The sequence below is a fragment of the Nasonia vitripennis genome, chromosome 4 (genome assembly GCF_009193385.2).
Source record: "Nasonia vitripennis strain AsymCx chromosome 4, Nvit_psr_1.1, whole genome shotgun sequence".
Taxonomy (NCBI): Eukaryota; Metazoa; Arthropoda; class Insecta; order Hymenoptera; family Pteromalidae; genus Nasonia; species Nasonia vitripennis.
This window is the reverse complement of record NC_045760.1, coordinates 7,516,566-7,543,894: the sequence shown is the minus strand read 5'-3', so window position 1 is coordinate 7,543,894 and position 27,329 is coordinate 7,516,566. Positions and strand designations below refer to the sequence as shown.

The 27,329-nt window shown below is 48.5% G+C and overlaps 1 protein-coding gene across 1 annotated transcript in view; it reads left to right on the top strand.

Annotated features, from left to right (window-relative positions):
- The first annotated feature begins 14,086 nt into the window (after positions 1-14,086).
- The window catches only part of LOC100118548 (hemicentin-1), an 81,484-nt gene continuing 68,241 nt past the window's right edge, over positions 14,087-27,329 (top strand). Inside the window, exon 1 of the mRNA XM_031928802.1 lies at positions 14,087-15,114. Within this exon, the coding sequence (XP_031784662.1) occupies positions 14,985-15,114 (130 nt within the window). The 5' untranslated portion in view covers positions 14,087-14,984. The remainder of the gene's footprint in view (positions 15,115-27,329) is intronic.

Genomic DNA, 27,329 nt, shown 5'->3' with positions numbered 1-27,329 from the left:
GGCAGTTTAACTTCACCGCAGCACTCCGAGCTGATTGCCCGTAAAAAAGAAGAGGAAAAAAGGCGAAGGGAGCGAACGATGCGAGGAACCCGCGCGCGCGGTTGAAAGATTGCTTCATCCTCCGCCGTAATATTCTCGTGGGCCTGGCTTTACAGACGCTCTTTCTCGCGCGTGCCGGCAAACGTGTTTGCGACACGTCTTCGGACGCACAGGCCGCGCGACTGAATGGAGACGTTATATCTGTACACACGGAGAAAGGCGCGGACGCGCGCCGCATAAACTTGTTGGCAAATTTGTTGTTCGAAAATAAAGGGCTTGTCTTACTCTCGCTCTCTCTCTCTCTCTCTCTGCGGTGTACGTGCACGTTTTTTCCCGAAATCACATGGATTCGAAAAGCGAGCCAATTATTCCCACGACATGTGTGCGCGTGTATTAAAGGGTATATATATATATATATATATATATATATGGAGTTTGAAAGAGCGAAGGGAAAAACAAAATAAAACGCCGTAAAAGCGCTGTGCGCGATGTATGGAGCCGCACACGCACGTGCTGCGCACAAAAGCGTTCTCTCTCTATACGGCAGTGTGGTTTATATGGATGAAAATGCGTAAAAAATAGCGGAGAATCAAGGTGGAGAGGAAAAAATAGCGCACTCGCTGCGGTTTGAAAGGGCGCCAAGTGGAATTATGTCGCGAGAAAAGCTCTAGGAGGTGCGCAGTGTTTCTACTTGACTCCGAATAACTCAATAAGCGCGCATCACCCGCAGCTTCCCTTGTATACTTTTAATTATAACCGAGAGAAGAATTTAAAGCGTTAATTTTTCATCGTGCACCTGCCAATACCGCGGAGAGAAAGAAAATTAACACGAGATTATAAGCCCAGCGTTTATTGCTTACGATCGAAATTAGCTTGGTCGAATCTCTTTTTTCCCTTCTCTCCCCGCGTGTATAACACATCCATAATACTCGCGAGTACCCCATCCTAATACGACGCGCGACTCCTTGCTCTCTTCGCTTATCCGGGAGCGCGTGTGTAAACAAGAGCCCGACGCGCTCGCGCGCGGTTAACGAGCGCGCGCAGAGGCGACAGTTCGTCGACGCCTGGAGTAGCTCCGACGATGCTGCCGTTGCACATGCCGCGCTCGTTCCCTTTACTAATTAGGAGGTCAGAGACCCACTCGAGCCTGGCTGCTGCTGCTGCTGCTGCTCCTCTCGAGGGCCTCTTTCCGCACTCGAACGGGAGAGAGAGAGAGAGAGAGAGGAGGGCTGCAACGCGCGCAAAGTCAGACGTGCACAGAGACAATCGATGCAGCCCGCGTACTCGATTTCTTATTATTACTCGGCAATTTTTCCGAATAGCTCAGCATAGTTCGACGTCTCGCAGGGGAGAGCTGAATGTATAACAATATTGGAATGGCGAGCTGGATTCGAAGTCACATATCGCGGGGCGTTTCGAAACGAGCTTCGTAAATAACTCGAGGAAAGAGTTACACTCGCGCGGTGCTGAGAGAAAAGAAAGAAGGAAAGGCGTTATTCATACATGTTTTATATATATATATATATAGCGGTAGCTACCTACCGCAGGCGAGCGGGGACATTACGGCACGTCACGTTTAACGGCCGTCCGCGCTCGCGACGGCTGTACAATAATTTTCTTATAACCCGTCAACCGCGGTGGCTTGTGACTAATTTATATATTCGCGCACATACACACACGTATACGTCTCTCCATTTTGTAATTAGCTCCTTATCTCCGCTACTCCTAATAGATTCGACTCTTATAGCCACATACCGAGCGGACGCGACACGTTCTTCGGAATTAGGCAATTTGCATTATTCAATTCGAGCTATCTCGGGCGTGTGGCTATATACTCTTTTTATACATGCGCACGTATATATGCACGAGGGACCAAGTCGCGCAGCGTTGAGAGCGAGCGAGCGAGCGAAAAAACAACAAGCTCGGGGACTATTTTCGTTTTATCGCGCGGCGGCGGAGACGTTGAAAGCTTACGAAAACAGAGATCGTGGCCGAAAAAAAAAATATTCGAGAGTGAGAGAGAGAGAGAGAGAGAGAGAGAGAGAGAGAGAGAGAGAGAGAGAGAGAGAGTACAGTATAGAGGTATGGAAGAAGCAGCGAAGAGAGCGCGTCGGCAGCCTCCGGGGGCGATATTCCTCAGGTGCCGTATCTGACATCGGGAATATGTTAATTATACCCGTGTATAAACCCCGCGCCGTGTGTCTCGAGAAAAAGAGACTGAGATCGATCTTCTCGTGACTATTTATTTAAAATTGATTAGAGCTCTGGTATTAAGTGTGCAATATATAACGTATATATAAGGTATGCATATACAGCGAGGCTCGTGCGCGGTGTATAGAGGCATAATCGATAGGGCTGCGCTCGATGACCGTAACTCGCTCCTCCCCGTATATAGATATATGTATATACACACACACACACACACACATATATATATATATATATATATATACAGGGCAAGTTTATAGTTGCAGAGAGTGGGAGAGATAGCCAGGGCATTCCGAGACACAAGCGCATAATCCGACATAATCCGAGGGCGTCCGGTAAACAAAACCGAGATCATTCGGCCTGAGTATAGGTATACACGTATACATCGCCTTCGGCGAGCTATAGCGAGACAGGTATGGAAGAAAAAAGCTTGATTTATCGGCCCGACTCTATGGAACGAGTGTGTCGCTCGGCACTGTATATAGTGGGCTGAAACATACGATGTATAGGTATATTTATATACGTCATGGAGAACGAGAAGGGGCTTAAGGTGTCAATTAAGTATTATGGAGAGATTCATTAGTATTCCGCCGGAATCCAAAGCGACCTGTCAAGCTGAATCATATCGATGATGTTGATTCGGGGCTCTTATTAATTAGCAATTAGCATTATTGGTACTTACGGTCGCATAACGGATATTAGTCATACACACTGGCTATATTCCCGGAATAATTTTTTTATTGCCTTTTCGTTTTCCGAGGCCGCGAACCGCCGATGAGCGACTCGGAGTTTTTAATGGCTCTCTCCGCGCGCGAGAATAAACTCGTGACGTTTGTTTCCGAGAGTGTGTAGCGTTGAAAAAAGAGAGGTTCTTCTCGAAATTCGACGATTTCCTCACGCGTATAATGGGAGACGGTATTTCCAAACGCAGACGGACGCTGGAAAAATATTGAGAAAGTTTAATCAAGTCTAATTAACAGCTAGTCTACTAGCCGTATAGTATATGTATGTGCGCGCGCGAGCACGGAATAACCCGCAATCCGGAGGCGGTCACATAATTAAGCCGTAGCCGCAGCTCTCTCATTAATTCATTAAGCGGCCTCGTCAAAACACACTCCGATCCCCGGCGACACGCATCGGCCCTGCAATATCCAAACAAATTAAGACTTATCGCGCCAGACTGATGCTCGGCCGTGTGTCGCTTTTAGCGTGAGAAATCTTCATTAGGAAAGCACGCTCTCGCTCTCACTCTCGACGAGCGAGGGAAAAAACGACGAAAAATCGACGGAGCCATGGCCAACAGTCGAAATTCCATAAGGCTCGATGATCGATCGACTGCATCAGAACCGCATCAAGAGCCCGGCTCTCAGCGCGGCGTGCATAATCTCCAAGAGAAGCCTCGCGCATAAGATGCAGCGGTAGCCGGGATAAGACGACAATCGGAATTTACTAACGTTATAGCATATATATGCTACTCGGGATTATTGTGGCTATCGCGCGAGACTCGTAAACACGCATAGGCGGATATGTGTGCAGGGTACCAGCGGAATCTGCGATTCGGTCTATTAATACAGCCGTATATAGGAAAAAAGAAATCGATGCCAGCGGTATGTAGTGCGGGCTGCTGGGGAGGGGAAATCATTTTCTGCTTGGCCACCCATGGGATCGGGCGTATAAATCAGGCAAGTTGACCGTAAGGAAGCTCGTGCCGACGTAATCAAAGACTGACTGACGAGCATGTGAAATAATAATCTCCGCGTGCGGAAAGAGCTCATTAATTCATGTGAGAGAGAGAGAGAGAGAGAGAGAGAGAGAGAGAGAGAGAAAGAGAGAGAGCTAGCTCACGTAATGTCCACGACTTTTAGACGCGCTTTTCTACTGAGCTCACCGCGCGCGGGAATGACTCGCGGCGAGGTCCTCTCGCTATTATATACTATAGAGGAGTAGAGGATCGTGATCTACCTCTCTTCTTTCGCTGCAGAGAGACGGTAACGGGAAAGCGATCGCGCGCGATCCCCTTTGTGTTTTAGCGCATTTTTCGCGCGTGCGACCCGGCGTTTTACACGCGCAGTCATTTTATCAAATTGTCCGCTGATCTACGTCGGAATTTCTCACGGCCTTTTGTAATGATGGATAGAGCATAATGTATGCTTCGAGTATATTCGTTCGCTAACTATATTTTTTCGCCTTAATAATTCACATGTGGAATGTGATACGTTCGGTTGGGTTATTAATTTACGAATAATAGATAAACAACATTATACGGATTTTCTCCTGAATTCGGTTAACTAAATATTTCATTCGCTCGCGAGATTTCATTCAATCGTATTCAACGCGGCCAGTCCAATAACGAAGCCGTGTGTATGCAATATGTACGCGACCGCGTTTAATTATGAACGACTGGGAGAGTAAAAAGCCTTGAAGGTATTATGTATATACATAAATAACGAGTGAAAAACGAAGCTCTGGCCGGTTTAAAAGCGCAAACAGTTCTATAGAGCTATACTCGCAAGCGCGCGGTAGACCAAAAAAGTAGTCCTGCAGCGAGAGTCTTTATCGCGGCTCTCAATCAAGATGCGACGATGTGTGCGCGTGGGCTAGTTTTATTTATCGCTCGTTCGCCGTCGTCGCCGGTTGGTCGAGGCGATAACATCACCGCAGCGCAGCTTCGTATACCTATAAATATAGGTTCGAGGATTAGCGACGAACTTATTGAGGTTCTCGAAGATCCTTAACATAATCGGAACCACGTGATACAATGAGATGCGATCTTTAATTACCGGAATCTCGACCTCAGGATCGCACACTGACACTCATCGCAGACCACGAGAGCTAGTAGACGTTCCTCACGCAGTTATTAAATACGAATTATCTCCTTGTCCTAATGAAAACTGACAGGGGAATTAGCGCGGAGATTGATCGAAGCGCGGCTGATGCGCTTCGCTCCTCTCACACACATCTTCCGAGAGTTGATTAATACACGCGACGAGAGAGCGGGGCGCGAGAACGAGATTCGAGAGACGGTCAAAAGTAATCATTAGTACCTGTTTCTATTAGGGAGAGATGTCCATTCTCTCTCTCTCTCTCTCTCTCTCTCTCTCTCTCTCTCTCTCTCTCTCTCTTGTCGCTGCTTCCCCTCCCGCCCCGGTAATTGCCGATACAGATGTGTATAGACATATAGATATAACGCAAGCGCAGGTTTTTCGCCCGCCCGGGGGCCAGGCTGCTGCTGCTGGCGCTTCAATCAAGTCTCGTACTTAACGGAAAACCGTCATTATATCGGCTGCGGCTCTCGAATTTTTTCTCTCTCGAACTGGTGTAATGAGAGCGACGAGCGCGCATCGACCAGCGAGGCTGTAAAAACTTCGCTTTTGTGGCCGTCGAAAGTCGTAACTTTTTCCGCGAATCTTAGACCTTCGGGAAATCGCGTATAATTTTTTACTCCCGATCCCTTTTTCTCTGGAAAAAGAGCTCAACCAACCCTCGGCACTATATACCCATCGTATAGAAGACAGAAAAAACATGGCTTCTTTTAAGCTTCACTCACGCACGCGCCGACGACAGGATATTCCCAACAAGCGACAACTACGCGTATAAGCGATCATTGTTTCACGCGGCTGAATCGCCAGCTGTGCCTAAGTGCTTCGTTTGCTCTCCGCGCGCACAAAAAGGACGAACAAAGCGAGAGCGGGAGATGTCAAGCCGTCCCGATTATATGCGCATTGAATCGCGAAACGAGAAGAGGGAAGGAGGCGAGTTGTTAAGCCGCATCCAGGTGGCATTTCGCTAATTACACACGCCATAATTACGCGACGAGAACGTCGAGAGCCAAACGCACAACAAAGACTCGCTCGCGGGGGCATAACAATGAGAACGCTGCTATAGTGTAAAATGATTTGGAGTGCAGAGCCGAGAGAAGGCTGCTAAAGCTGATTCAGTGCCGTACACGCGTAGATAGGGGGAGAGCTATTGGCTGGGGATTTGCGTTTTTGTAAATCGATGTTCCGAGTTTATGCGGAAGCTTCCGCCGCGGTAGTGCGGCGCTTTGAAATTTTTGCCGAGAGTGCAGCGCGCCTGCGTTTGATTAACAACCGCACTCTCTCGAGTGAATTATCCCATTTACTGTTGTTGTACGAGCTCGATCCGCGAGCGATGTAAGCTGATTAAAACTATAAGCCTTTGTATACGCGTTCTCCGATGTCGCGGTTGAATTAAAAGCAAAAGCCCGATTCGCGAATTACATCGAGTCCCTTTACATTTCTCGCGCGTCAGTTGCAGATGTAACGAGAAATCGACCTTCGGTATACAAAACGCTCGGAGCGGCTAATTATTCAAGTAGCTAATCTATATAGAAAACAACCGAAATTCATCCCCAACAGCTGGCAGCAAAACCGTGCTCAAAGTCAAATACAGAGCGAACACCGCAACAAAAGCAGCAGCAGCAGCAGCAGTGACCGCGCTCGCACACGTTCGCGCTGCAAGAGCCAAAAAGCGCCGAAAAAGAACACAACATCAGAGCTGCGGCGCAGGGCTCTAAAGGCCGTAAAATAACGAGCGATTACCCGAAGCGCTGCACGCACGTATATACATTGCCCAGCGAGTGAGAGAGATGCCGCCTGCCTTGTACAACAACTGCAGTCGGGGCTTCTGCAGAGGAGAGATATAGGCGCGCATCGGATATACCATAACCGGCAACGGGGGCGTATGCGATTCGCCTATTTGCAGTGCGGTGTTTTATGTCGCGCGCCGCCGCGGCTGCAGGAAAGCTTGTTTAGTGCGCGCGATGAATTTGGAGAGCCGCCGCTCTCGGTGTTTAACATCGTCCGTCGATGATAATTTATTATTATACCCGGGCGCCGTTGACCGCGCGTAATCCGCGTCGCGTTTTACAATTTGCCTCTCTATATATACAGCATAGTTGGGAGAGGCTCCCGTTTTCGCGCACTCGCGTCTAAATTCTCTCTATGTCTTTGGGTTGTGTGTGTGTGTGCACGGTATGGCCGCGCGAAGCCTTTAATTGCGCTTTTATCTGATGCATGGCGCAATAATGTTTTAAGACCGCGGAACCGCGATACGTGATCGACCCAGTGTGCTTTTAAACCAGTCTCTCTCGCTCTATCTTCTCTCCTCTTCCGCCCTTTTTCCTTCCTCCCTCCGCGAGAAATTTTATTGCCCGCACGCTCCTATCTATATACCACTCCCTCTCTCTCTCTCTCTCTCTCTCTCTCTCTCTCTCTCTCTCTCTCTCTCTCTATGTACTATACCTTCGGTACATGTATATGTGGAACGTGATTTATGGCCAATTACGCGCAATTAAATTTACGAATATAACGAAAGGCGCTTGATTTACGATCTGCTTCATTGGCCTTTTTAGCGCGCCTGCCCCCCTTTTGCCGCTGCTCCGTTACAGCTATACGTATGCAAAGCACAGCGCGCGCGAAATCACGCTTCGCGTGTCCAACTAGCCGACCGTGCGCGCGCGCGATTTTCGAAGAAGTATAATACAGCCGCGGGCATTTTTTTTCTTCTCTAGAATCATCGATTTACCCGCCACCAACACGTTATAGTATAGGTATAGGTACACTAAAATTAGGCACGCGCGCGGCCGGGCGCGCATATCAATCAAGTAATTTCCTCGGAAATAGGAGCAGAAAAAGCGCCGAGATAGATCCCGCCTGGCACCTCCATTACGACGAACACGTGGAAAATCATTTCCTCGGAGCTCTGGAAGAGAGAAAGAGCTAATCTCGACGGCCGCATCATCTTAAGATAATACCAGACGCATCACTCGTTATCTCCCCGAGCGATTTCCTGTTAATCATTCATCTCGTCCGACGACTAAAAATACATAACGTGTATAATATACATATAGCTAAACATACGAGCGGAGAGCCACATTTGTCTCTTCGGCGCACACAAACACTAATATATATATATATATAACGCGAGCGAAGAGAGGGCGCGCGGAAACGAGTTAAAGAACATCTTCCAGCTGTGCACATATTACATGTGTATAGGTACGCCGTCGCAGCTCCTCTCGATTTCTCGAGTGGCTCGGTGACGTTCCCTTTCCTTCTATATACAACACGCAGCGGCGATGCACGTGTACATACATACTCGCGTGCGTCCTTCATTTCTCGTCCGTCTGTCTGCTCTCGCGTGTGTGCACGATACGTCTGTCGTCCGCAGAACATTGCGCATCGTCGGAGGTTATTACACGGGCTCCTATAGTCTTTATTTTCCACGTTCTCTTTATATTATACTCCATACACTCGCACGCGCCGCTAAACGAGAGCCAGAGCTACAGGTTTTCAGGTCACTCTATTATACACGGACAGATCTCGATGTTATGATAAAAGTGATTCCCAATTCCAAAATACCGATACTTTCGAAACAACTGACTGAATGGAATATTGTAGCGCGAAGTGGATTCGTGAAAAAAAAATTACGGTACAGACTTTTCCGACGAGCTCGGGTCGCTGTTGCGCAACACGAGGGCTCCATTATTGTCATGAAAGAGAGGAGAGAGAAAAAAGGCTTGAATGTAGAAGCAATTTTTTTTTGTGGAAGAGCCGTTTCAAAGCATTATGCCGCGTCGGTTGTGTAAGAAAGTCATTCGACGGGCGCGGGGAGAAGAAGACGAGAGAAAGAGAGAGAGAGAGAGAGAGAGAGAGAGAGAGAGAGAGAGAGAGAGAGAGAGAGAGACGAGAGAAACGAGCGTCGCGCGTGAAAAGGATGAGTCTTTTCGAATAAGAGAAATATCGGAACACGCGGCCGTCCGATCCTTATTCTACGCCGTCAAATATTCTCTCTCTCTTTCTGGCACGCAACAGCGACCTATATACGCGCATTTTTCTCTCTCTAGCGATGCTCCTTTGCCTACGAGCCGATATTTGTCTATACAGATGTGCTTTTCAGCGCGCGAGCACATAGTCGCCGGGAGGAACGTTATGTATAAGTGACAGAGGAAATATCACTCTTGTCAGAACTATATACGCGACATCGCGTCGAGCGCTTTCATCTTTCGCCTCTTCAGCGTATAGGTATGCGTCGAGTGTCATAGAGTTCTTCGTTATGCTCAGCCAGAGCTGAGCTTCATACCGACGCGTCGTAGGTGAAAAGGGGTCCTTATTCCTTGGATGCGAGCTAGCGCTTTTTTGACTAATTGGTCCTTTGAGTATAGATTCTGGTTTTGGCGTGATACCTTTCGTGCTATGCGGTTGAGGTAGTCGGTATATCAGGACTAAACTGCTAAATTTTCTTGCATAAATTTAACGAAGAGTTCACGCGTACAAAATGTCATAATGAACCTCCTAAAGCAGATGCGCGAGGGTCCGATCATTAATTTAAGTTTTACTATCGTTCGGTGGCATAAAAGCTGTGAAATAATTCAGGCGACCGGCTCGTTAATATTTGCATATTGAATAATAACAGCTCCTCGTAATCCCCAGGATTTCCGCACGTGCACGTGTCAAAAAGATTATTGAAAATCAGTCGAAGTCACCGGACCAACATTCCCGTTACAGAGAATTCGGTCTGCGGTCCAATTAAACCCTGCGTAAACTACTCGAGGCATCGCAGTATAGAGGGACGATAAAACAGGATTCGACGATGGAAGGCGAAAGTTCCGCATAACTCCTCTCTTTTTCTCTCTTCAGTCTCCCGCGTGCGCGCGCAGCAGAGCGAAAAACGAGACTACCCTCTATTCTCGGCCATCGTAATCGCTATAAGTACCCTTTCCCCAGGTCTGCGCAGCAGCAGCAGCCGCTGCTCTCTTTCTCTTTCCCTCCTGCTGGTCGAGCACTCGGCGTAAACACCGACGTAAATTTCCGAACAGCCGCGCGCGCGCGGCCCTCGCTTCTTTAACGTTACGACTTCCTCTCGGCGCGGCGGGCTCGGAGAGAGCACACACACCAACGCTTACTTTGGGGCTCTTCCCATCGTATTACCTTGCCGCTGACGACGACGACGACGACGACGACGACTACGTCTTCCTCGTTACCTCTTACCGAAAGCAAATAAACGGATTTCCCACCTAACGCCGCCGTCGCTACTTATGGTCGATACTCTAGGCGGTGCCTGCGATGTCGTAGCAGGGAGAGATGCCTGTATTTGTTTTTTTTCGCTTTTTTTTCGCCGAGAGAGAAAAGTGTGATGGGCGACGCGCCGAGTGTTGTTATCGCGCCGTGAGACATTCCTTTTTTGAGGGAAGAAAATATAGAACGCATGCTCGAGGGGAAGCGTTGCGAGTTTGAAATTTAAACGATGCTCTTACCTTTTTTTATTAGCCGCAATTCCAGAACGCTGATCTATGTTTGTTGACTCGATTCGTTGAATTGAAAAATTGTCTGTGTGTGTGCCCGCGAGCTGTAACAAGAAATAAACGGTGTATAGCCAGGGGGATGATGATGATTTACAAGTTGTATTTATTTATTTTAAAAATGTTGCAGATAAAGTACATTTCATATAGTATCCATGCTATTTTGATTCCAGGAATGAAGTTAATTTCGAAATCCTCGCATATCATACGTAAAATGCGTATAATAAAATTAATTACGAAAATTAATCCAAAAGCCGAACGATGTTGAATTCCCGAAACGACGCTGCCAAAACAAGAAAACGTCGAATTTACTGACGAAATGCAACGTTGAAAACCGTTCTCGGAAAATTAATCAGGCGAACTTAATTAAATTTTGAGCACGTTTTGAAGCGCGCCTGAAAACGAGCTCTCTCTCTCTCTCCCCCCCCCCTCTCTCCCCCCCTCTCTCTCTCTCTCCGTGCGTGCCACGCATTTCGCAAATAACGCCAAACATCAAAACGCTCAAATTAATTATCACTCGGGAGTCAAAACTTTTCATTCGTTTTATTGTATAATATACACTCACGCGCATATTCGGTATAGAGTTGGCGCGCCTTATTGCAGCAGATATCATCGAAATTCAATCGGCCCAAAACAGTGCTCTATTACACATATATAGTCAACAATCGCAGAAGCCACACAGCCATCTACAAAAGAGAGACATTGCCTAAACTCGTGTCTCGCGGCGGTAAGAAGATAAAAGGAGGAAAGAATAAAGGGGTAAAAAATTCAACGGATAAAACTAGCCGTCGCGCGCGATAGGTGACTGATGGGCTTCATACGGCTCATCCACGACGAGTCGCAGAAGCAGATCGAAAAGCCTATTACACGCGGCTCTCTCTCTCTCTCTCTCTCTCTCTCTCTCTCTCTCTCTCTCTCTGCAGAGGCACATCGCGCGAGCGATTCCGAGACTTTCGGAGCTCCCGAATTAACAGGCTGCACGCGCGACAAACTGGTGTCGGATTTCAATCCGCCACGGGACTCGACCTCTTCGTTATTCAGCTATGCTGCGGCGCACGTCTCGCGTAAATATCTCTCGGCACGCGCGCGCGCCGCGCTGCAATACGTGCAGCGTTCGACGATGGCGTATAGCTATATGTACAGCGCGCTACTGCATAAGAGCGCCGGGGCCGATTTTAATTCCGAGCCCTTCCAAATTTGGCTGTCAGGAATCCGAAATCGCCGCGGACAAAGGGGATACTTTGTATGAATCGCCGGCGAGTTATCGGCTTCCGCGTGAAATATATCGGGGAGAGAGGATTCCTCTCGCTCGATGAATTTATATACGTTGTCGTGCGCGCATCGGTAATCTTGTATTTATGGCGCGGTGCGTATATAAAATAAGATGCCGCCGAGGAGCCTCGAAGAGTTCGACTCGTGGGTGGGAGGGCTGTATAGACACTGTGCGCGTTTCAATCACCGGCGAGATTCATCGAACGTCCAGATGATGCGCGATTGATTGAAACTAGAGCAGCTGCGCTTATCAGCGGCGATATCTGGCCGATGTATCAGTGCTCGCATTACCAATTACCGCGCGGCCGGCTCATTACTAAAAGTAATCATGCTTACTGTAATTCTCGTGCATTACAGCTTATTACGTATAGCGAGGGGGGTAACGTGCGATCGCCGCGGAGCACAAGCAGCGAGAGAGAAACAGCGGTCCCGACTGATTATATACTTATGCCGTAAGTATAGCCTTCCAATGTATAACGGCCAGTGTATTAGCGCTGCGATCCTTCTTTAGAAATATTACACACGCACCGCGCGGCTGCGGAGCATCCGAGAGAGAGAGAGAGAGAGAGAGAGAGAGAGAGAGAGAGAGACATAGAGAGAGGGAGATATATATCTTTCTCAACGGGTGCCCCGAGACACTCCCTTTTCTCGTGCACAATATATACTTGTACATGTAGTCCGTATACAAAACCGGAGCTGTACCATTGTTTGTTGCCACTGCAACGAGTATTTCCAGATAACGTTCCGCGCGAGAAAGTGTTAACCATCGGCGAGTCGTCGTTACTTTTCTTCTGCCGTATACGGCCGCACTGCTGTACGATGTAATCAACGTCGAGCTGCTGCGCAACACGGAGGCGAGAATGACGGATGAAACGAGCTCGAAGGAGAAAAACCGATCGGCCCTCGTCTCGCATCTCTTCCTCATCGAACAGAGTCATCAAGCTGAACACGGTACAACGCTTTTGTTCTCTCTTGTAATGTATGTATAGACACGGCCGCAGCGATAAATTGATTCTAGTTCGGCTTAAAGTCGAGCCGCGTTTTTTGTGCACCGAGCGCAGCAGCGCAAAGGCGGCTCCCGGCGAGCACTGGCAAGATAACGGGGCAGGTCCGACTTTATGATTTGGCACGTGTCGGCGCAAGGATTACGGGAGCGGGTTGTCTACTCGGTATATAGGAAATGGCCGATAACGAATTAAGCCCTAAAGCCGAAATTCATCTCGATTCAGCTGCGTCTCTCTCTCTCTCTCTCTCTCTCTCTCTCTCTCTCTCTCTCTCTCTCTCCGTGCAGCAGCAGCAGCGCGAGTATTCTCACGATGCGCCAGCTCTCCCGCGATCGTCCTACTGTTATCTCCGACGTGCGCCGAGTGCCAAACACACCGAGTGCTGGTGTAAGCGCGAGAGAATCGATCGACTTTCGGCTGGCGCTGCTGCTGCCGCTGGTTCGATCCCCATCAATTCTTGCCGGATAAGAAACTCATAATTGATCGTGTCCTAATCTTTGCGGGCGCAGCGGCAGATCTCGCTCGCGGTCGCTCTATGCTAACGATAGATCAGATGGCGGAGGAGTTGGGAATGTGCTATACCTATGTGATTTCGTTCGGAAAGAAATGATTCATATTCAATTATACGGAAGTCGAACAAAACAGTTCGGCACCGGTGCAGCGTACCTATAGAATTCATCGGACGCATTGTCGCGCGCCCGTCCATCTGCAGCGCGCGCGACAAGCTAGCCCAATAACGGCCTCATAAATCCGGGCATCGGGCAATTTTCACCGCTCGCTCGAATCGCGGCTCCAAAACGCGCGCGTGCGGCCACTTAGCGCTAATCCCGGACACACGCGGCAAACTCATCGATGGACAGGACACACGCGAGAGAGAGAGAGAGAGAGAGAGAGAGAGAGAGAGAGAGAGAGAGAGAGAGAGAGAGAGAGAGACAGAGAGAGAGAGGAAGAGAGAAGCATCGCATCCTGCAGCGCGGCGATTATGGTCGAGTCATTAGCCGTCGCTATAAATCATAGTGATCTCCCATGGTCCCCTACTGCAAACGGAGACACGCGCGTGTAGAATAAGGTAGACACCGCTGCCGCCGCGCAGGCGTGCGTGTATACACTGCGCGCGTGGTAGCATTGCAGTATCCATACAGCGAGTGAAGTGGCACGGAGCGGCGAGCCGAGAAGTGCCGAGCGGCAGCGGAGTCGGCCGAGCGACTCGACTGCGCGCTCTGCTCAATGGCTTCGCGCTGTCGGATATTCAGTACCGAGCCGCTGCCGGCCAGGACTCGACACGCCGGTTCTCCCCAGCGCGAGCTCACTCGTCCCTTTTTCTTCTGCGGCAGCGCAGGGTGAGCGCGCGAGTTTCGTTGATCTCGAACAAGCGGTGGGACACGATTCGCGGTGCGACAGATTGTTTCGATCATCGATTCAGTGAGCGATGTGGGTTGCCGAGGTGCAAGTGCCAAAACTCGCGACCGCGGCTCCTCGGTGACGTCGAGCTCGCATTGTGAAAGGAAGTGGTGCACGCGAGTCCGAAAAATAAGCCGTGAAGCACGTGACGGAGCAGGAATCGACTCGATCATCGGTGACTCGGTTCCGCGCCGCCCTCTCGTATATAACTCACGTGTGCGCTTCCGCGCAGCTCCGGTGGTGCTCCCGCAGCTCTCTCCGTCTAGTGTGCACGTGCGCGTCGGCCGCGCTGGATGTGGATATATTCGTACACACGAGGGGTGCGCTTCCGCCGTCTGTTTTCTCGAGCGCCCGCGAGTACCAGCATAGCGAAGGCAGAGAAGACGGGGGATGAAAAGAGTATACGCAAGTAAGGGCCGGAAGCTCCGGATCGGATATGGCATCGTCATCCCTTCAGCGAGCGGACGCCGCTGATCCCGACTACTGCTCGCCGGCGGCTTGCTGACTACTGTACACATACACGCATACGCGTAAGCGCGCGGGGCAAACAAGAGCGGAGATGACCTGCGAGGGACAATTAGCCCTGGATTACGAGGACAGCGACGGCGTTGATCGACGTCCCGCGGACCGTCCCTAGTGACGGTGGGTGTGGGTGTGTGTGCACATATCAAAGTTGAACCTCTCGTGTGCGGAGCGCCGCATGTGCGTCGATATCGGTAGCGCGGAGAACGACGACAAAAATGCGGTGGTTACGAATGTGCTCGTGGTGCAGTGCTGCCGCGTGCTTCGAGTTGCTGCTGCTGCTGCTGTGGCTGCCGAGGAGCGGCGCGCACTTTGCGCCCACCGAGATGTCCGAGCTGGATAAGCCGAGTGAGTTATACCTACTCTCATCTTTTAGCCGCGCGGTACGCGCCGACTTTCGGGAGAACAAGCGAGCGTGAGATGTATATAGATACAGGGTGAGCTTTATGCTAATGAGTTCGCCGGAGTAGATTCCGATTATCGGAGGGTTACAGCCTGTTAACGCCGAGGGAATTATTATATCGGCAGACTGCAGAAGCGATCCCCGCGGAGAGATAGTCTAATATTGATTCGGGGACATTATTTTACTCCTCTCCTCTCCTCTCCGCTCTCCCTCTTCGCCCTCCGCACGGGATTAAAAGAGTCCGAGAGATCGCCTGCGCGCACGGACAAATTCCCCGAGGAATTATCTGATTTCCAGTTTTTGATGAGATCGTTTAATACGGCGCGCGTGGCTACCCCCCTACACGAAGACACAGACACACGCGCGCGAGAGCGTGTAAATGCGGCCGGGGTTAAAAGAGCAGAATATCGGGTGACTTTTGTATTTCGGAGATCTGAGATTCCATACACACACACACACACACACGCAGGCTCTCTTCGAGCCCCGAGCTACACACAGGAGAGGACTACTCCGCGCCCGCGCGCTGCTCGAGGGACCTTTTTGTGTGTATATAAAAGCCGGGATTAGGAGCATGAGCTGCTGCTGCTGCGGAGATTCAGATCGCGATGCTCGGCCGAGATTAGCCCGATGAAAATGAATAAAGAAATGTATTCGTTTTTGCTCGACTCGCTCTCGACTTCTAGATTACTTTTTTTTTCTCTCTCCTCCTCGCTTTGTCGTCAGTCGTCGGAGCTACTCCAACGCCGCTGGCTACTCTACTGCGCTTTCATATACGTATACCTATAAACACGGCGCATTCATATTACGCGGGCAAGCTCTCCTTTGCCGCCGCGAGGTTACAGCGTCGTTTTTCTACGCGAAATGGGCGCTTTTAATTAGCCCCCTTTTTCCTGCGCTGATTTTCGAGAAACGCGCGCGCACCTTGATATACGCTGCTTTTCACGACGGGCCGCCCTCGAAGCTATACTGTGCGCGAAATGTGGATAAATCTGCTTTCGGAAACGCGCGAGGGATGGATTTTCCGTCATACAGCCGAAGGCTCGTAAATTGCGCGGAAAGTTTTTAACGAGTCCCTGCGATCCCTCTCCGTGCGGGGGTGTAGATCATGTTTCTCGATCGGAATTTCAGTTATTATATGCGCGCACGAGTACCCTGGTAGAAAATTAACGGTTCGAATTTGCTATGACCTTTAGACTTAGCTAACTGTTTTAACAGTTGCCAAGCTAAAATTTAACAAAAAATGTGGCTTAGTAACCGCTAAGTTTCCAAGATGTCTGCCGGAGGCTAATTTGAGGTTACGAGGTTAGGATAATCACCAGCTAAATGAATCAATTTAATTTTATTAATATTTCAATTTTTTACATTTAATATAGTCCTATTCTACTATCTGAACAACATTTCACTTGACCGTAGCAATTCATGAACTGTTATTTCATAATGTCATGCTGTCTGATCAAATAAAATAAATAGAAATTGTTTGTATTAGCAAACTAAATAGTGCAATATGCCTTGTTCAACAAGACTAAACTAAAAAAGAACCCGTTCAAATATTGATTGTGGTTTCGAGTACATAAGATAAGGATTTCACATTTTTCTTGGCATTGGTGATTTTTGATCAAAATCTCAAATCAGTCAATTAAAGTAATAACACAATAAAGATTATTAATGTGCACTCTTTTTGAAAATGCCAAGAGCTGATTAATAAGTTCAAGCAATCTTTATTGTATTATTACTTTAATTGACTGATTTGAGATTTTGGTCAAAAATCACCGATGCCAAGAAAAATGTGAAATTTTTATCTTATGTACTCAAAACCACAATGAATGTTTGAATGGGTTCTGTTTTAGTTTACTCTTGTTGAACAAGGCATTTTGAACTATTTAGTTTGCTAATACAAACAATTTTTATTTATCTTATTGAATCAGATAGCATGACATTATGAAATAACAGTTGACTTGGTACGGTCAAGTGAAATGAAGTGCAGTGCATGCGTATCATACAAACCTTGTTCAGATAGTAGAATAGGACTATATTATATGTAAAAATTTGAAATATTAATACAATTAAATTGATTCATTTAGCTGGTGATTATCCTAACCTCTTAACCTATCTATATACAACTTAAATATATTATCTACAAATTGTCCTTTGCATTTCCTAACCTTTTTTCAATTATAATCAATCATATAGGTAAATTTATATTTATTAATAAAAGTTTTAACGTGACAATTGTATACATATGGCTAGTAAACTGAATTTAAGCAAATTAACTGCAAGGAGCTGTGCATAAGCTTCTATTACAGTAAGCAGTTATTTAGCGGTTTTCTAAGCGGTTCATTGGCGTTATTGATTAAATAAGCCATTGCTAAATCATTGAACCGTTGACATTTCTACCACGGTATACGTCGCGAATATATAATAGCCAAGTTTCGGATTATGACACTGACGTCTTCGCTGTAAACTTTTCGAGTACGGCGACGCGTCGGTGAACGTTTTGAGAAAGAGTATTATAGCCTGTGATGGCGAGAGAGTTTTCTCGAGAATTTCGGAGAAACCAAAAGTTTGCTTGTACAAAGTCTGAGATGAAAAATTAATCGTCAGAGAGATGCGCGCACACATACGAAATTCACCCACAGGCTCGTTTCCCACTCGCAGTGATTTATACGGCATCGGGCCGTAATGCCTCGCTCTCGATAATTTGTAACGTTCGACTCTGCGGCTCGCATCGGAAATCTGTTTGCGTTTCTGAATATTTAACGCGACAAACACAGATTTATCAATCGCCGCGCAAGCGCGGAAATCTATTATTAGTCCCACGGAGAGTTTACGGAATATCGACTCTGTTCTTAATAACGGCTATTCGTTATATACGTGTATAAGCCGCGGTCCTTACACACACAGAGACAGACGAGGGACTTGTTTATTTTCCCTTTATTAAAATTTATGCTCTCCGACCCCGACGACGCATCGTATAAGCCGACTCTCTCGCGCCAGACCTACATATCAATGACTCATTATAGCGCGAGAAACGATCTCTCATCCCGTGTGCGGAGCCCTCCGATTCGATTCCTCGAAAGACTAATCGTTCCCCCGGCGCAAGAGCGATATCGTATGCGCAACTCCATGCTTTATCATGCGACTATTCCTTTTTCAATCACAGTGATTAATAAAATTAGTCCCTCTGCGCTCCCATGCTAATCGGAGCGCGCTGATAACGAAGAAAAATCTCCGGGCCGACGATTAATTTTCCCCGAGAGAAAGAGAGAGAGAGAGAGAGAGAGAGAGAGAGAGAGAGAGCGACGCCTCCGAAATAATCGCATCAGCGAACACTGAAGCGTAGGTTCTCTAAGCCGCGCGCGAGTCGGACGGAGAGAATGAGAGAGAGAGAGATAGATAGAGAGAGAGAGAGAGAGAGAGAGAGAGAGAGAGAGAGAGAGAGAATCAATGTAAAAAATAGCCCGGAGCGCCTGTCGATCGATTAGATTCCGGCGCGAAGAAGCCTCATCTCTCAGCTCTCTTTTCTTCCCTACTCGCGCGAGCGTCGGCGGCATTAACGTCCCATGACGACGCCGGCCTAACCAGTTTAATTAAACTACCGAGCGCTAATCCGCGAACGGAATTTATGGCTGCACACTATGGCAAGGAAAAAAAGAAAGAGGGCCGCACTGCTATATATGTATATACACGTGTATAATACACACGAGAGGGAGCGGATCGATGGCGAAGCCGTCGTCATATCGCACAGAGTAAAAACGCCGGACGTGAAATTATATTTTTCGGCGGCGGCGCGCGAGCTCTTATGCACGAGCAGGTTATACGAGCAATCGCGGCCGCAATTTATCACGGGTGCGTATCTCTCCGTCCCTCTCTTATTCTTGTACGTACAGGTATACGCTGGCCGATGTAGATTACTGAAAAGACGAGCGCCGCCGTCGAGGCGAAACAAGATATCAGTCGTGTTTCTCGTAAAAGTCGAATCGTATAAATTGCACGCGACCATTAACTGGCCCCGAGTAATCGCCGCCCGCGAGCACTAATGAATTCATGCTCTGAAGGGCCGCCACCGCAGCAGCTCGTTTTGCTCGTTGGAAAAATACGCGCGCGGTATTACCTTTATTGATCATGTTTGATTGGAGAGTCGTATTTATTGCCGACGAGGCTTATTTCGGATTTTAATATCTCTCTTTATCCACGGATATTGAATTTGTTACGGTTATGCGAGTGAATTGATATTCGTATTAGAGCTTATTATTAATAAGATATATTGCAGTGCATTGATTGATTGCTATACTCTATTGTAATATGAACGTATAACTGTACGTCCTGCGAGTTCATAACCGGCCAATATTAAAAGTAGTCTTCGAATAGTCTGAATTTCATAACGCGACTGAACTAAATTAAGAATGATACTATATGGACTCACCGTGCAATAAACTGCTCGCTTTTCGACGGTATCCTCTTCCTCCAATACAACCATTATTGACTTCAACAATTTACCAAGTCAATTAAAAATTTAAACGCGCAATGACTCGAAAATAAATACCGTCGCCGTGAGAGAATCGTGGAAAAGCCTGCATCGATAATTCAAGCGCAATCTCGCGAAAATTCCAGCCATTATATACAGTTATAAATTATTCCACGCTCGAAACCCTCGACTCGAAAATAACACTGCGCACAGCGTGGGCAACAGGCGCAGCAAAATAAGGGATAAAACAAAATATCCATCCGTGCTCATTAACCATCTCTCGGCGTTATTTTTTCCCCCGGAAGCCTCGGTAAAATTATACACGCCCCCACGCACAATGCGAGCAACTCCTCCCGCTATAGGTATGCTATATTTCTCCTGTGTGTGTGTGTGCCCTTCGCTCTCTCTCTCTCTCTCTCTCTCTCTCTCTCTCTCTCTCTCTCTCTCTCTCTCTCTCTCCAGATTTATGCCTTTCGCGCGCTGCGAATCATTCCGGGATTTATTTTCCGAAAGCTGCCAATTCGCAACGTTGCTCCCAGCTCTCTCTCTCTCTCTCCCTCTGTCCCGGTTCGTATTATATGCGCTCCCGGCGCAGCAGCAGCAACGGCAATACGTCCGCGTCGCCTACTCCCCTTTTTTCGATGCTATATTTTCTCGTTGCTTCGAGAAAGCCACGCGCAGCACTATACTGCCGCTGTGTGTGCTCTCGTGTATTATACGAGTATACAGAGGATTTTTCTTCTCTGCTCGGCTTGTAATTCCGAATGCACATTACATATAACTCGCGCTCTCTCGACGAAACGCAGTCCCATATCGGCAGCGCGAAATCTCGTGAAAACGAGCGCGGGGGAGGAGGACGGATAGAGAAAGCGAGCCAGAGCAAAGTTGGCATTCCGACCGCAGCGGAGTTAATCTTGGCTAGTTAACCTTTTTTGCGGCGGCGCCGGAGTTTCGCACACACGCGCTCTGGATAAAACGAGGGAAAGAGATGTTCTGCGATGCAGCGTCTCTCTCTCTCTCTCTCTCTCTCTCTCTCTCTCTCGCGCGCGCGCGCGCAGTTGCACCGGCGTCGACAATTTCACCTTGCCTCGACTGCTTGTGCGGGAGAGTCGATGGTAATTAACTTTTTGCCCAGCCGGCACGGTTTGAGCTTGCGCTTGCAAGCTGCAGAAGAAGCTCGAGAATAACCGCCAAATCGACCTAATGGCCGCCTCGTTTGTCATTTAGGGAAGTTTAAACGGACTTTATTATGTTTTTTCTCGTCGAAATTTTTTGATCGTTTAATCGAATTTGAAATTGCTCGTAATCGACGCGTGACACGTAATCATCGATGACAAAATATCGCGATGAAAATTCTTTCGAGAAGAGAGATTAGCAATCTTCGGATATTGCAGCCCGTATTAATCGTCAGCGATTCAGAATTACGAAAAGAGGTAATTACCACGTTAAACACACGCGAGTTGCAATAGCTGTAATAACTGTCACACTTCTATAATTAACCAAAGGCTTTACGACTATACACGAAACGCGTATAATTATAGTTCCAGATAGCCCGGAAACTTCGATCCAGCGATTGAATGCCGCGAGTATTTCTATGGATTGAAATTTCCAATAGCCGTAATAAACAAATCTTAATAACCCGATATAACCGAAACGCACGCAGTCCGCGGTAGACCAGTACAAAGCCACGCAGTATAATGGTTGTCTACAAACTCGGTCAGATCCAAGCCGTATAGCGCAGCTACATTACGTTTCTATCATTACCTTCAAAGGCAAACATTCATTCCACTTGCGCGCGAGACTAATCCAGCCTCTCCGCGCGCTCGCTATAATGACTCGACGTGATCGCACGCGTTCGCTAATCCTCCTTGCCGCCCACATAACCTACCATTAAAAAGGCGCTATCCTCGACACGCTGCTCTACGGCGGCGGTGCGGCTATTAGCTCTCGCGGTACCACACACGATCTGCATAGGCTGTATATAACACACTCCGATGCCGGGGATATAACGGTCGATCGGTGCCGCTCGCCCGCGCGCGCTCTACGGCTACAGTAATAATTTCGCGGTGAACCGACGCCGCGGCGGCCGGCGTTGCTTCCTCTCTCGATGTGTATATATTATATTGTACGTACGGCTGCCGGTACATAGTCGGTTCGCGGGAACTTCATAACTCCGTCTTCGGAAAATACGGCGGCGGTGTTGCCGTAAGCGCCGATTTCCGGAAAACGCAAGCGCGCGAAATGATTCCGCAGCTGATGCGGATTATTAATACACCTACACAAAACAATTCTCCCGACAGGAGTATGTATACGATACATCGATATACAGAGGTACAGAGACACACGCAAAGCTGACCCACCCCCGAGAAGGATCCCGTCGGGGGCTTTGGTCCGTGTAACCCTATATCGTCTCGCGCGATCTTGCGCGCGTTCGCTCGCTCTATGTATAACCACATGTACAGCTATATATATATATATATATATATATATATATATATATATGTATATATATTCGGGTAATACACGCGGCTGCGTATATTGCGCGCGGGAGGACAAGGCTGTAGTGGCGCTATAGGTATATGTGGGTAGAGGGCTGGTAGAGTCTCGTGTTCGACAAGATCGTCGCTTTTCGTCGCTCGGCTGTCTCGCGACACAGCGCTAGTAGCTCCTCGTCCCATTACAATCGACTGTACAAGGGCTATGCGGTCGCTCGAACGACTAGTTACTTGCTGCTAATTCGTGTCTTCGAGCGCGAGTATAAGGGGGAAGGAGGAGGGGAGTCATCTCCCTTTCGTTTGTGTTTGCGTAACGAGCCGAAGAGTCTTCGCGAGTCAGTCGCGTCGTGTTCGCCAGGTATATGAATCTCCTCTAATTTTTATGTTGTTGTATATTCGCTCTTTTAAGAGATTTCTAAAGCATTAAATTTGCCCTCCATACCGCTTCGATCCGCGCGTGCGTGAATATACATGAGTCGATTCGTGCGCGGCTGTGACAAGAGAGAGAGAGAGAGAGAGAGAGAGAGAGAGAGATGTGCCTCTTTGACAGCTGAAACTTCAATATTTGAAGCCGTCAGTTTGAGCAACGCTCTGCTCTGCGCTATACAGCAATTCGCCGTATGCAGAATGAATTTCCAACTCTTATACATTTTGCCACCGCTGAATTAAACATCCGTCAATTGGATGATTGCTGCAAAACTTTTCGCAATCAAGCGATTTCGAAAATTTCGTTTGCTGCAACTCTGCGCAGCTCTGAAAAACTGACCCGCTCCCGTTATTGGCTCCCTCTCTTTTCCCGCTCGTCCCCCGCGGCTCGAATTGTTTGCACTCGGAGCTTTAACGAGCTACAGCGGGGCATAGTTGCGCGATCGTAAAACAATATCCCGAAACAACTGGGCAGCAGCACTAGCCTACGTGCCTTACTTCACGGCCAGATTACTCGTAATTCCCTTCGCGCTCACTGTGCCGGAGATCAGCTAACAGTTATACTAACGCGGCCCCGACGGACCGAAAGAGAAAGAGAGAGAGAGAGAGAGAGAGAGAGAGAGAGAGAGAGAGAGAGAGAGAGAGATAAAGAGATATCTGATTACGCGCGCCTCTGAATTCGTGGATTTTCCTATATACATGTGCTCCTCGACAAAGTGGAATGATAAAATTCCAATGCAAACCGATGCTTTAATCAAAATCACTCGCCCTCGACGATCTGCATCCTGCAGCATCGGTATACCGACATAAACGAGAGGGAACATACGCGGACACGAGAGAGACTCTCGAATTTTTGGACGCCGCTCAAAGGGGGGCCGGCAACACTCGAAATCTTGAACAAACTCAATAGCGCTTTATTTACACGCCGCACGCGCTCGCTCTCGCTTCTGCCGTTCGAAACTCCGAATTCCATCCTCAAAGCGCGATCTTGAAACATGAAAACTTGGCCCACACCCCAGACTACTCTCCACTCCGCCATATTCCTCTGATGTGTGCGTTTCCGCGGGGAAGTGCAGTTCGACTCCTCTATTTCTATAACTATTAGTCGGCCATGCAGACTGCCTCCGCCACCCCCGCGATGGCGTATACGTATATCTATATCTTTCTGCCTATCGTATGTACGTCGACACATGCACACTCTCTCTCTCTCTCTCTCTCTCTCTCTCTCTCTCGGCTCTGGATTTCCCTCTGAAGTCCTGAGCTTTGAGAGGCCGCGCGCATACTGGATTAAAGCCTGTATGAGAAGCGCCGGCGCATCTAGCGGGATGAAAATAACGAGAGATGGGCGGAGTGGAGAAAGAGAGAGAAAAAAAGCGCGCAGCACACAAACACCGGATAAAGCGAGTGGCAGACGCTCTCGCTTTCTCTCTGCATGGAAGGCGGGCAAAAAATAAATTGCAGAGTCAACAATTTCGATTGCTTTTGCAATTTTTAACGAGGGGATATCTACTCGGCCTGTACGGTTGTTCATCACGGGCATCACATGCATCGAGATAAATTATTACCGTGGGGCAGTGAGTTATTCGAATGTACGAGTATACAGTTATAGGTCGATGCTCCGAAAACTGGGTAGAGTTTAAAAAACAGCTCCCCGACGACAACCGCCGCAGCGATTCAAAATATAAGAGCGAAGGAGAACAGAGAATACAACCATCAGGATGAAGTGCAAACCGAGCAAAACAAAACATTTCGGAGAACCGCGGCGGTGTGGGCGACGCCGGCAAAAACAAGCACTCGAGAGAGAAAGAGTACCAACGACGGCACAGCGTCTGCTTTCATCGACGCGTAAGCGTCATTATCCGCGTGCCATCATCCGTCCTCTAGTCTTTCCTCTTTCTCTCTCCCTCTCATTTTCCCCTTTGTCCTCTCCAGCGCAGGCCTCCTCATCATTCGGCTCCGTTGCGCCGCAGTGGCTCTGATTGGCATTCGCGTGCATAACGAGCGCGGCTCCGGCTGCTTGTGTATTACCCGCCGGGAAAATCGTAGCACGCGAAAAGTTACTTTTGCGAAAATACGCGAGACTACTGCGACGCTGATCTCTCCGGGGGGATGAGAACAGGAGATATAAAAATCGCTGTTTGTCGAGATTGCCAAGAGCAATGGAATAGCGCTGAGAATGGCAGTGATCAATTAATTTAACGAGTAATCGCGCCGTCGATGCCGGGTGAAGAGTCGATAAATATCAAGTATACAGATATCTCTATTTTTCTTGTTTGGCGCATATCGCGGTTGGGTTAATCAATTTCGCTACTCGGAATGGAGATCGCGTCGGTGGTACATGGCGCGTCGAGAAAATCATCGAACGCATAAATAACGCAGTTTCCACGTATACACTCTCACAATATGTGCTTTAGCAGTCGCGACGCGTTGACCCAAATACTAATTGCTAACGCGATCTAATGGGAATTCTTGCGCGCTCGAGCCCCGCGTGTACACGTCGCACACAGTCTGCAATATTGCTGGAGTAGAGAAAGAGGGAAACCTTATAGCTGCGTTATTATAAGATTCCACGCGGACGAATCACGTAAGCTGCTGTATCCATATGTAACTTTGTACGCACACGACGCGCGCATAGCAGTGGACAGTCATCGGATTTAATGGGAAGTCTCTCTCTCTCCTGCGCGATCGCATAAGTGGGAGGGGAGCGGCGACGTTGCTCAAAAACCTTGACGAATCAGATCTCTGAAAAAACGTGAAAGACGAGAGCACGCGTGAGAGGAGAGAATTAAGGATGACGCTTCGACGAAACCGGTAGTGAACGAGTCCTGCGAGCGAGAGAGAGAGAGAGAGAGAGAGAGAGAGAGAGAGAGAGAGAGAGAGAGAGAGAGGGAGAGAGAGAGACGGATGACGAGAGCAAGTTTTAAGTGAATGATGTTCCCCTTTCTTTATTACCGCGCGCGCGGCACTTCTCAAGATGACGAGAGATGGACACTGATGCTTTTGATTTACGCCGATTCGGTTTGTGTCGCTGCCGCGCGGTAAGTCCGTTTGTAGTTTTACGACAGTGTGTCTATACATTGTGAAATATTGAACAAAAAAAAATTTCTGTTGAGAGGCATATTTCATAGCGAGCTCGATGGCAAAAACTAGCTTTATAAAGGCTGTGATGATGCGACCTTTTTCCCGCTAAATAATCAAGCACACGCAGTAGTGTATGGAATTCCAGGACAATCAAAGCATAATTCGATACGATTCCCAGAAGTCCAAACTCGTGATTCAGCTTGCTGTACACACACAGAAATATCCCCTAATAATTTCCAACTCCCGGCTCGCCTCAGCGAGAGCAAAATCGAGCCTCGCGGATTGCCAATAATTAAGCGCGCGGCGCAAACTTCCTCGCGGCGTTAATTCATCTCTCTCGCCGCTGTCGCGCCGGTGGTCGCGCAAAAACGTCAATTGGCGCGTGCGGTTATAACAGTGCAGTCGATCGCTCGGACGACGACTACGGAAGAGAGCTGCGGGAAAAAAGTCGGCATTAAGCTCTCCTCTGAAAAAGGGGCCTAACGACGTCGTATACACAATCGCTTCGGCTCTCTCTTTCTCTCTCTCTCTCTCTCTCTCTCTCTCTCTCTCTCTCTCTCTCTCTCTCTCTCTCTCACACACACTCATGTAATAATAGATAATCGCTGTAGCCTCAGAAATCCCGACGTCGAGAGATGACGCGCGCGCTCGCGTCACGATTCCGAGCTACATCATATTAACAGTAATGCTCTCGAGCTACCGTCGCGCGACAGACGCCGTCGGTGAAATACGCTCGCGCGACTCGTAAGTTCCGTTTAGCCACTTGCGTGTTCTCTCTCTCTCTCTCTCTCTCTTTATCTATCTCACTCCGGTAATATTCAGCGCGTGCTGTTTGGCTCTCAGCTCTCTCTCTCTCTCTCTCTCTCTCTCTCTCTCTCTCTCTCTCTCTCTCTCTTCCCGCTTAACCCCTGCTGCTCTCCGGTGTGACCCCCGACGACGACGCGGGCGTTTCTCTCTCGGCCCTTCAACCCTCGCGACGTGAATGCTTAATTAACGAAGCGCGGCTCTAAATTACATCTCGCTTGTAGGAGAGAAGGACAACGTCGCTCTCTCTCTCTCTCTCTCTCTCTCTCTCGAGCCGCGCGTGAAATAGCGCTGGGCTTTGTGCTCGGTGCTCGAGTGTGTAGAACGAGAGCCTGTGTGCTGCCGCTACAGCGTGGGCGGATCACGCCCGCTGCGTCTCTATTGAGAGCGTTGCGAGATTTTTGTCCAAAGTATACGCGCGTGTGTGTGCGTGGCGGGCGAACAGTCGCCGTCTTTATTCGCGACGCGCGGAATGAATGAAACGACTGCAAATTCAATTAAAGTTGCCGCGGAGACGCGGGCATTAATAGTGCTGTTACAGTTGTTTGGGCTTGTAAACTTGCGCCTAAGCTCTCGAAACTTATGCAATTAGTTGCTGCGCCCGAGCGCGCGCCACCCGCTATTGTATAAGAAGAGCGAATAAGTTTCGAGAGAGTGAGGCTATAACTCCACTGACCTACATTATCGCTGAATAAACGGCCGTTTAAAATTTTTCCGCGAGGAGTACATCGTACTTTGCTATGACGCGTAAACATTTGAATGTTGCGCGGGGGATCGAAATCCGTGCCGCCTCAACCCTAATCTAATCGATAAAACATGCGAGTTATTAGCGGGTCGCGCGCGTATTTCGGGCTTAATCCCCAAGCGTTAGCATTGCACGAGCGGAAGA